This window comes from Gobio gobio (genome assembly GCF_949357685.1).
Source record: "Gobio gobio genome assembly, chromosome: 1".
NCBI lineage: Eukaryota > Metazoa > Chordata > Actinopteri > Cypriniformes > Gobionidae > Gobio > Gobio gobio.
The window spans coordinates 48366614-48378671 of NC_137097.1; the positions used below are offsets into that span (position 1 = coordinate 48366614).

General features: G+C 41.1%; 1 protein-coding gene across 4 annotated transcripts in view; it reads right to left on the minus strand.

Annotated features, from left to right (window-relative positions):
* Window positions 1–12058, minus strand: part of clec16a (C-type lectin domain containing 16A) — an 87510-nt gene that overhangs the window by 18874 nt on the left and 56578 nt on the right. For all 4 annotated transcript variants that reach the window (XM_079821831.1, XM_079821829.1, XM_079821830.1 and 1 more), the window contains exons 19-21: window positions 7214–7365; window positions 5228–5432; window positions 3340–3477 (exon numbers count right to left, since the gene is read on the minus strand). In XM_079821831.1, the coding sequence (XP_079677957.1) occupies window positions 3340–3477; window positions 5228–5432; window positions 7214–7365 (495 nt within the window). The remainder of the gene's footprint in view (window positions 1–3339; window positions 3478–5227; window positions 5433–7213; window positions 7366–12058) is intronic.

Sequence of the window (12058 nt, forward strand, 5' to 3'; positions counted from 1 at the left end):
TGATTTGATGTTGTCGCACGAAATGCATCATCAGGTTCTGCGCTCCTATTGGTTCTTGATTTGACGGTCGTCCTAGGAGAAGTCACACTGCAGGATTGCGCCTCAAATCTTCTGACACTGCCAGAATTTTGTCCGAGGTGAAATTTGATCACAACGGTCATTAATCGGTTGTTGGTGCACATGTCAAACTAAGGATCAAAGACTTCAGATTTTAGCCTAGGATCAGAGAAATCTTTTAGGATTTCAAAATTTGTCTCAGACGGCCAAATCATGGCCAAAATCGCACAGTGTGCACCCGGCTTTAGCCTGAAAATTTGAACAAGCACAACTCACAGGTCACTCCCCCTTGCTCTCTGCTGCGCTACAGCCCTCCCTCCACAGCTCCTCCCCCATCACAACGGAGCCTGCCGTGAACGCGCAGGCTAGTAACTAGGCTAGTAGAACGTAGCAGGGCCACCGATGACGGCGGATAAACAGTTATGGCACATTCACTGGTACGGACGAAACATCAACAATATGATTTACATTGACTATGGCCTGCCCATACTTTGACTACAAACTTGGTCCTCAAAACATTACGTATTTTGCAATACATGTAATGTAACTATATGACGTTGCACTATTTCTATAAGTAATAAATAGCTAGTAAGATAATATAACGGTAACTAACGTTACAGTATGCAAGTAATTATTCTATCGATATGTAATGCCAAATAAGGTTTGCTAGTACACTATTTCAGCAACATGACAAGCCAGTGAATTAGTAGGTTTCAATAGTTGCTTTGCACAGTGCGTGACATTTTATCTGTATGTTATGCGGCTAGAGTTTTGACACTGAGTCAATGGGCTCCGACGAGGAATTCACACCCAAAGCGACTTCGAGGAGTCAAAGGGCGGGGAAAAGAGGAAGCTGGGATAGGCTACCTACTTGTCAAGCAGAAATGTGGCTAACTCTGCATCAGTTTTTAATCCTTTCAGGACACGTAGCTCCCTCCACCTCGGAAAAGCCGCTCCGATATTTACCCTCGTTTTATTTCGAGCTCAATCTAAATCTTTCTTTTTGTCTTTTTTTATCATCGTCATCTGACTTTTTCCATTTACCCGTCTTTATTTTATGAGCAGGTGCCACTCGAGGAATTGGCAGTTTGGATTGTTTGTCCGCCATAAGCAAAGCTGCGGCACAATAATCTTGTAATTTGAACGCCTGTAGGCGCTGTGCATGAGAGGGGTGTGATCAGCACGCACACGAGCTTGATTGACACTGCTAAGACACTCCTCCTGGCTCTGATTGGTTGTTTCTTACCGGGAGTGGTGTATTTCTGCAAATGGCAGTAGGACCACTGGGAGGAGCCAGATGATCTTGATTTTTTCTCATATACTACTGTCAGGACATAATGACAGGTTTAACAAATATGTAAAAAATAAATTTTTACAAAAGTTACCAACTGCAGCTTTAAATGAAATAAAATGGAAATAAAATTGCTATGCGTTTACCTGAACGTAGCATTAAAGACGTTAGGACACTGACATGCAGAATTTATGAGAATGGGTTGGAAAAAGTGGCCTCTTTTTTGTCTCCTAGGGCTCTGGCAGAGCATTAACCGGTCGCACAGCAGACGGGAAGCGTAGCGCCTCGGACATCTTACAGCCAGGCTTATCTCAAACCGGTCGTGTCATACTGTACTTGCGTTCTCAAGTTCAAGGCAGCAGTCCAAAATAGTAAAACCATACTGGAAAAAGTTCACTTCAAGAATGAACAAAGTGGAATCAATGTTGAATTAAGATATTTGAAAAACGGCGCAAATGGAAAGAGAAATTTGCGATCAATATTGTTTCTCTATATGAAGCATATTTATTCAAGCCACAAAAACAAACCCGTTACTGAAAAATGCACAATACCGAATACTCTAGGGTGAAATCAGCATGTACATATATATATATATATATATATATATATATATATATATATATATATATATATATATATATATATATATATATATATATATATATATATATATATATATATATATATATATATATATATATATATATATATATATATATATATATATATATATATATATATATATATATATATATATATATATATATATATATATATATATATATATATATATATATATATATGTTGTTGTAATGGAAAACTAGTTAGTTGTGCGTTGCCACTGTAGTTGTAGCATCGCCAGTGTGCATATGGTCATAGAAAACAATGTGTTCGAATTTTATTTTTTTTTTCTCAATTTTGTCTCAGTTTATGTGTTGCTTTGCTAATGTTTGAGGCTCCTCAAGTAATAGAACATAATTTATGGATCATAACCCACCAAATTGGCTTGTGTGTTGATATGCATTACCCGCCAGAGTGGATTTTCACCAGCATTTGGTGATATATATATATATATATATATATAGTCATCACATCACTTGGTGATTATCCCACTGGTCTGGAACCAAAAGTCTAAATAAGGGCTGTATACTGACAGCTCAAAAATCACAGCTGGCAGAGAGGAAGCGTTACCAAGAAACCTCAGATAAAACAGAACTGTAACTTGGAGAAGCACTAGAGAAATTCTGGGGAAAACAAAATTAAGATGTGCAATTTTTCAGAAAAGTATTCAAATTTCTGTGCAAATCTCCACAAAGAGAGTGAACATGTACCTTTTAGAAACAAAAATGCAAAAGAGGGAAATGTTTCACAACATTAAATATAGCTTAAACATAACAAGCAGGAACCTCTGATGTTGTGATTTCATTTCTATAAAATATACATTTCGCATTAAGACAGAACTCATCCACCATGTCAACCAGAAAAATTACAGTAATACAGAATGTCTGAAAGCATTTTTTGATACATTTAAGTGAAGCAGCAGCTTGCTCAAAAATGCTGATATAAAATAAAAGTTTTTTTTTTAATTCACTTCAGCAATGATATACACCAGGGCACAGCTGTTAGAAATAACTCTTTATAATTATACTTCATATTTGTAAACATTTTAAAATAATAAAAAATCTGATCCTTCAGAATTCATTTTAATATGCTGATTTGGTGCTCAAGAAACTTTTCTAATTATTAGCAATGTTGAAAACAGTTTTGACACATTCTTTTCAGGATTCTTTACTTAATAAAAGTTCAAAAGTACAGCTTTAATTTGAAATAGTAAAGGCTTTAACATTATTAGCTTTCAATCAATTTTATGCAATCTTGCTTACTAAAAGGTTTATTTTTTATTTTTTAAATCAACAGAAAATATGCAACTTTGGATAACAGCTGGCCTCTTAACCTTCTGTGACTTCCTCTTTAATCGTTCACAAATTTACCTGGAACTTTATCTACAGAGGCGAAGGCTGGGCCACGTCTGGACTGGTCATAGAAGCGGAAAGGCAGAGATGATGTAACAGATGGTTGGCTGAAGCCCAGCACCTCTGTGGAAGGCTGAACAGGAAGGTCCAATAGAGCTTGAGGATGAATGTTTATGGAAGAGAAAGAGAATGTGAGTAAAATAAAGAAAAAGTGATTGAAATATGAGACGCGTTTCCACTATCGGGCCAAAAGAGAGCGTGCTAGTGCATGCCAGGGCCAGTCACACTGTCACTTTCGGGGCTTGATCGGGCTTTCTCCGGGCATCCTTGGGGATAAAGGGGAAGGGGTTTTTGGCCCACTGACTACCTTGGTTCAAAGCTGGTCCACTGGGGCTTGAGGAGTGGTTATGCTATTGAGGAGTGGTTATAAATAAATCAGGAGAGGGTCAAGACCGCTGCTCAATTCCCATGTTATTATAATAGGCTTCCAGCTAACCTCAAAATTTAAAACAAGTTTCAGCTCAAAACTCACCAGCAAGTGTCTGAAATAACTTCCGATTCTGATCCGATGGGGATTCTGATCACCGTATGAGGCAGTAATACATTTATATGCGATGCTAAAGGCTACTTATGCAAAACATTGCCATAATAAACATATATTATGCTTATGAAAATAATACCAAGGCGATTGAACATTTGAAGAACTTTTGAAAAACTAAAGACAAATCATATATGATTATAACCGTGTATTTATTTGGTTTCATATCTCCTCTGTCATTTCCCTGTGCATTTGTTGATTTCTGCATCCACATTTGTGTTAAATTACATATATTCCAGTTAACTCATTTGACTCCGGTTCCTCTATTGCTCTGGCTAAAAGGATAACAGTATAGTGAGACGGAAAACAGCACTTAAACACCATCAGATCACAATATTTTTGTAGAAAACTAATAGAAATGCTCATTCTTTCTAAAGAAATGTGACAAACATTTAGCAATAGAGGAGCCGGAGTCATATGAGTTAACAGGAGTATATGTAATTTAACACAAATGTGGATGTCATTTCTCTGAGCATTTGTTGATGCCAGATTTCAGAGGAAATATGAAACCAAATAAATACACGGTTATAATCATATATGATTTGTCTTAAGTTCTTCAAAAGTTCTTCAAACGTTCAACCTCCCTGGTATTATTTTCATAAGCATAATAAATGTTTATAAGTATGTATTCTCTTTTTATGTGAAATAACCAGTTTTAAATATCAGTTTGATCGGGGTGCACTACTGATATAATAATTTACTGTTGTAACTTTGTTTTAATCGTTAATCAATGGTCAGATATCGATGCTGGAGTCTAAAGTCTGTATGTAAAGACCCAACATCCGCTTCTGTTATGTTCTTTTGGCGATCTAGCAAGTTTTCATTCAGTTTCCCTTGCTGGTGATATGGTGGGGTTTGTGTGATGTTTGCTACAGGGATGCGTGTTTTAGGGTTGTGCTATGGTGCTACTGGCTCAACAGTGGAAACGCAGCTTGATTTTGGCCAAGCTGCTCGAGGGCCGAGGCTATTGGCCCTGCCCAGCCCGTTGTTAGCCCTGGCTTGCACTGGCCTGACAGTTGAAAAGAAACATTTTTCTCCAGCTACAAATTAAAACAAGTATTACAGGATAAAAATCTAAGATAAAGGGGAATGCACCTGGCATCCATTCATTAGAAATGTCATTCAGGCCAGTTAAAGCATAACTAAAGTCCCACTCAAATGACCCCACTCCAACCCCCAAATGTTGCACAACAGCTGGGAGGTCTGAGAAAGTATCATTTATAAACAGAAGATACGAGCTGTTGTAAAAACATAGTTTATGGCTTTGGCTTCAAGGTGATTTACAGTTAGTAAGCAGCCAAGTCTGACCTGCTATCCTCTGCATTTTCATGCGTCTGGCCTGGATGCGGCCCTTGGCTAGACGCTGTTTGGCGATGATGCAGCGAATATGGTCAGCAAAGATGAAATTAGCCTGCAGGATGGGCACAGGCTTGGCGTGAGGGTTAGATGTGGGCTTATGTATGATGATGTTCAGAGCCCTGCTGTCGTCTTCTACTCCTGAAACCTGCATGTCCTGTGAACATATACATATGATTAAAAAAAGATTCATAGATATGCAGGAACTTAGGTTTCCAAAGGCCAGTTCACACTGCACAGACAAACACCAACAAACAGGATGGCCGTTGGATTTAGAATTTTATGAAAAACAACTCTTCTAACTGTTCACACTGCCCCAACAGACAACAATTAATTTGGTCATCAAACAGCTGCAAATAATGTCATAATTGTTGTGCTGACAAGTAGCTGAATGGTGTCACTTAAGATCAAGCCTAGCTAAAGAGAACGATTTCTCATTGTAAAATGCCTAATTATGATTAATATTGTTCAAACATGCAGTACTAATCAGTTTTAACTGAACATATCAGGTGATACACAGTGACACATTTAAATGTGCTAATTTCATTTGATTATTTCAGTTTATTTGATTTCGCCCCAGCCTATTATCACATTTACGCAAGCTAGGGTGCTTAACAGCTGGTTTAAAGGTATTACATCCATATGGGTTGATTGGGGGATAGTTAATGAACACTCATGTCCCCATATTATTATTAAGAATTGTAACAATAAAATAATTGTAATAAAAAAAAAAGTAGAAGACGAAGAGTCGATCTGCGCACCAACCCAAAACACGAGTTCAGATGGCATGCAAGAGCTTTCGATGTGGAGTTTCGATTAATGTTTGAGACATGCTCCACTAACTTCATGGAGAGAAATCCGGGAAGGTAGAAAATGGCATCCTGTTTTTATTTAAAAAAAGAACAATATGTTTTGTTTTTAATGTGAATGTACACAAATAAAAATAGACCCTTTTATAGTGTCAAATGATGTCTTCTGACAATAAATGACAGAGTATTTTAAGTTGTTTCCTCTGTTGGGGTAGTGGGCAGACAACATCATCCAGATGTGCAAATCACCGGGGCTAGGCAGAAAAAGACTACAGGAGTGCAAAAACTAATCTCTGCACAATATGGCCAATAGGAGTGAAGTCAGTAGAGCGCGCGTGATCTGTCGCTCTTCAGTGCTGAGGCAAGTTGGAAGAGAAGCTTCAGCAGCCAGCAACTGTCCTATAAATTATGATATGCCTCCGTGTACATACGATTGTACTCGCCATGCTGACTCCAAGCCTGAATAGTTTCGTGAGCCCAAATAGACCGGCATTTGCCATTTTGCTGCAGATAAATAGCAGCAATGGCAAAGAGCACTCGCTGCTTCTCGTTGATTCTATTTATATTTAGACTTTTCCTTCCAAATGTTTGTTTGTAGCAGCAAAAAAAAATATGGAGTAACATCTGTGAATGTCATTGACAAACGTTCCTAGGCAACCAGTAGTGGGAATGCCCACTAGCGAGCTCAGTGCCAGCCACTGGCTACATGCCGTGACAAAGTCGCTGGTAGTGTGAATGAACCTTTACATTTTATTGTAGTTTACATATTCTCTGAGGCTCATTACTCATAAATATTAAGTTGGCTGGACGTCCCAAGGATTATTAAGCAACACATGCATTACCAAATTAGTTATTTGCATTGATCTCGCTTTTAAATTGGGGCACTTTGCTCAGGGCACTATAAATGCTTTTTGCAACTCTGAATGACGAAAAAACCCATAAAGCTGTATGATATTTAAAAAAAAAAATTGGTTTTAGAGACAAGCCCTTAAATACCTTCTTGTGTTACATCATGCATTAACTTCAAACTCTGACAGAAGACTTTGCTTCCGAGCATAAACATCACAGTCCTGACAAGAATGTTTTGTTCGAGCATAATGTGCAGTGTAAGAGTGGGAATGAAGCAGACCTGCAGAAGGCCGGCAAACTTGACAACACCCCAGCCAAGACGCTTTGAATCCGGTTCCACAAGACTCATCTGGTACACATCTACAGCCAGGAAGCGCTGAGCTTGAACCCCATCTTTACTCACCACCATGCAAGCAATAAGATCGCTGTTATCTACAAGGTAAAAAGGGCAAAAAACACTTTATGGTTAAATATGTTTTTTTTATGGTTAAAAATGAATAGTTAATTCCAAGGGTCCTTCAATAAACATGCATAAATCAGTAAAACAAGTCATAAAGGTCAAGGTTCAGCCTATAAATGGGAACACTGTGTAATCACTTCAAGCTTTCAAAACAAACTCAGATGAAAAATTTCACCAAATATACAAGTCCAGATATGCCTCTCACACAATACCACATTGTATTAGTAGCCTCTGGACACATGCTTCAGGAACTTTAGCATTATAATTCAATTCAACCATTCAATCTATTTACTTAAAAACATCAGGACTTGCACATTTAAATATAGTCATGCATTTCCTATTACAAAGTGTTAAGAAAATGTCAGTGCCAGACGAATTCAGTCATATTAAATAGACCTGGCATAAAATCAGATTGCACTCGTGCGGGAGTTTTCAAAAACACTCCAATGAGTCATGACCTACACAGTATATTGCATCTACTTAGGTGGGCGGAGAAGGGGGTGGGGGAAGAAGGGGAGGGGTAAATAAGGGAGGTAGGTCATGAACGTTTGAAGTTGGTTTCAGGTAGGCCAACTGAACTACTAATAACTGAAACAGCATCGTCACAACTGAGGTACTATGACTTGGTACCCATTTATTTTTGTGCTCTGCACTTCCTTAGAAGTCACATTGATGGGTTGAGGAATTACTTCAGAACTGAAAGAGCAAGTGCTGCTCTTCCTTTTAACGCGTAGCCAACTGTGATGACAGATAATTATATTGCCTCTGGGGAAAATTATCTGCTGTTTTACAAAGGAATACTCACTTCCATGTAGTTACAGTTTGACTTGTGAATCAGACAGCTGAGGCACAATAGTTCTGCATTCTGTGGAATCTCGCATCCTAAGGGCATTCAGGATGCACACTTCATGAGTGGTTGAATATGGTCATATTGGTTGATTCATTATAAAGTTGTATTTTAAAATAGGAAACAGAACAGGGAGCATGTACTTTAGTGTTTATGAATGACAGACTTATGTGGAATCTGGGTGACTTCATAAAAATAAAAATGAATAATGAATCATTCACAAACATTTGGGAACTAGTTTGACTAATCCATTAAAAGGAATTTTATGAAAAGAATTTGCTCACTAATGACATCCCTAGGCAATATCTAGCCAACAAAATAAGTTAAAGCAAAACATAATGATATCTACTATATTCTGTATATTTATTGACCCTTCAAAAATGTTTAAGATGTTTTCAAAGATTTTTTGATGTTGATTATTAATAGTTGTACAAATAACCAATAAAGACATAAAGCTTTAAAATACAGAGCATCCGGAAAGTATTCACAGCGCTTCACTTTTCCACATTTTGTTATGTTACAGCCTTATTCTAAAATGGATTAAATTCATTATTTCCCTCAAAATTCTACAAACAATAACCCATTATAACAACATGAAATAATTATTTTTGAAATTTTTGCTAATTTATAAAAAAAAAGGGGGGGGGGGGGGGGTTGCATGTACACATGCTTTTTCTAAATACTTTGTTGAAGCACCTTTGGCACCAATTACAGCCTCACATCTTTTTGAGTATGATGCTACAAGCGTGGCACACCCATTTTTGGGCAGTTTCTCCCATTCTTCTTTGCAGGACCTCTCAAGCTCCATCAGGTTGGATGGGGAGTGTCGGTGCACAGCCATTTTCAGATCTCTCCAGAGATGTTCAGTCGGGTTCAAGTCTGGGCTCTGGCAGGGCCACTCAAAGACATTCACAGAGTTGTCCCGTAGCCACTCCTCTGTTAACTTGGCTGTGTGCTTAGGATCATTGTCCTGTTAGAAGGTGAACCTTCTCCACAGTCTGAGGTCCAGAGGAAGTTTTTTATCAAGGATGATTCTGTACATTGCTGCATTCATCTTTCCTCGATCCTGACTAGTCTCCCAGTTCCTGCTGCTGAAAAACATCCCCACAGCATGATGCTGCCACCACTATACTTCACTGTAGGAATGGTATTGGCCAGATGATGAGCGGTGCCTGGTTTCCTCCAGACATGACGTTTGCCATTCAGGCCAAAGAGTTCAATCTGTTTCATAAGACCAGAGAATTTTGTTTCTCATGGTCTGAGAGTCCTTCAGGTGCTTTTTGGCAAACTCCAGGCGGGCTGTCATGTGCCTTTTACTGAGGACTGGCTTCCGTCCAGCCACTATACCATACAGGCCAGAGATGGTTGTTCTTCTGGAAGGTTCTCCTCTCTCCACAGAGAAACACTGGAGCTCTGTCAGAGTGACCATCAGGTTCTTGGTCACCTCCCTGACTAAAGCCCTTCTCCCCCGATCACTCAGTTTGTTTGGGCGGCCAGCTCTAGGAAGAGTCCTGGTGATTCCAAACTTCTTTCATTTACAGATGATAAAGGCCACTGTGCTCATTGGGACCTTCAATGCTGCAGACATTTTTCTGTACCCTTCCCCAGATCTGTGCCTCGATACAATCCTGTCTCAAAGGTCTACATACAATTCCTTGGACTCCATGGCTCGGTTTGTGCTCTGACATGCACTGAGAAAACTGGGACCCTCAAAGTACCCTTAAGAGAACTAGAGAAGCATCTGAGGAAGACTTACTCTGACAATCAGAGGTTTGTGCCAGCCAGCATCCCGGATGATATGCCGCCAATTCAACCACCCGAGCATCAGATGGAAGTAAGACCTCCAACTTGGAGCAAAGTGGAGAGCACAGTAAAGCGGGCAAGAACAGCCTCAGCCCCTGGGCCCAATGGCGTTCCATACAGGCTCTATAAGAACACGCCAGGCGTCTTGAAGTACCTCTGGAAGCTCATGAAAGTGGCATGGGAAAAAGGAATTATACCAAAGGCATGGCGACGGGCAGGAGGAATCCTGATTCCCAAAGAAAACAATTCCTCAACCAACGATCAGTTCCGCCAGATCAGCCTCCTGAATGTGGAAGGAAAGATATTTTTCAGTGTTGCGGCCCAGAGGCTTTCTGTGTTCTTGCAGAAGAATAACTTTGTCGACACCTCAGTGCAGAAGGCAGGGATAAGGGGATTCTCAGGATGTCTGGAGCACACAAATGTCATCTGGCACCAGATACTGACAGCCAAGAAGGAGAAGAAAGACCTGCATGTAGTGTTCTTGGATCTCGCCAATGCCTTTGGGTCAGTGCCGCATGAAATTCTGTGGGCTGCGTTCAAGTTCTTCCAAGTCCCAGAGGGTATCACAAGGCTGGTCAAAGCCTATTTCCAGGATCTTCAATTCTGTGTGACAGTACAGGCCAGTACAACTGCCTGGCAGCACCTCGAGATAGGCATAATGGCGGGCTGCACTATATCTCCACTCGCATTTACAATGGCGATGGAGCTCATTATTCGAGCATCCCGATGGGTGGTAGGAGGGGAGCGGTTGAAGAGCGGGCTGCGTCTTCCTCCAATCAGGGCGTACATGGACGACATGACAACAATAACAACAACAAAGGCATGCACCAAACGCCTGTTGGATAAACTCCAAGGAAAAATCAAATGGGCAAGAATGGAGATTAAACCCAGCAAATCCCGCAGTATCTCCATTGTCAAGGGCCAGCTTACCAACGAGAGGTTCCAGGTCAACAACGAGCCAATACCAACAGTTCTGGAGAAGCCCATCAAAAGCCTCGGCCGCTGGTATAGCGCAGAACTCAAAGACTCGAAGCAGGTGGAGCAACTCACGCAGGAAACAATCAGCGGCCTCAAGAAGATCAACAACACTGCTCTCCCAGGGAAGCTGAAGCTGTGGTGCTTTCAGTTTGGGCTTCTGCCCCGTCTCATGTGGCCAATTTCTATCTACGAGGTCACGCTATCCCATGCCATTCGACTGGAGAGATTAGTGAATGCACAAGTGAGGAAGTGGCTGGGACTGCCGAGATGCCTTACCAGCATTGGCCTGTATGGCAATGGAGCCCTCTCCCTGCCAATCTCAAGCCTGGTGGAGGAGTACAAATGTGCCAAATCAAGGCTGGAAATGACTCTCACAGAATCCCGGGATGTTGCTCCTACCCTAGCAACGGGGAGGAAATGGAAGCCGTCGGCAGCGATTGCGGCGGCAAAGGCTGCCCTCAAACACCGGGATATAGTGGGGCAGGTCAAACATGGCAGAGGGGGCCTTGGATTGGAAGCAGCAACACCAACATGGCAAAAGGCTACTCCAACCGAACGGCGGCACATGGTGGTGGAGGAGGTGCGCCACCAGGAGGAAGCAGCCAGGTGTGCCAAGGCTGTCTCCCAAGCCCAGCAAGGTCGCTGGATGAAGTGGGATGGCGTGGAGAGGAGGAAAATCACATGGAGTGAGATGTGGGGTATGGAGGCTAATAGGCTAAGGTTCATCATCAGGGCCACATACGACGTCCTGCCCTCCCCAACCATCCTACATCTTTGGTATGGAGAGGACCCAGCCTGTCCCCTGTGTGCAGGTGCATCCCCAGCAACCCTCAAACACATCCTGGTCGGTTGTAAGACAAGCCTAACTCAAGGAAGGTACACCTGGCGCCACAACCAAGTGCTGAGGTGTTTGGCTGCCGAACTTGAGAACAAGAGGATAACCACGAACGCCGCGCCTCTAAATGCCCAAATAATCATCCTGCGGAGAACAACCTTCATGCGGGAAGGGGAAAAACAGTGGACTAAGCCATCACTCC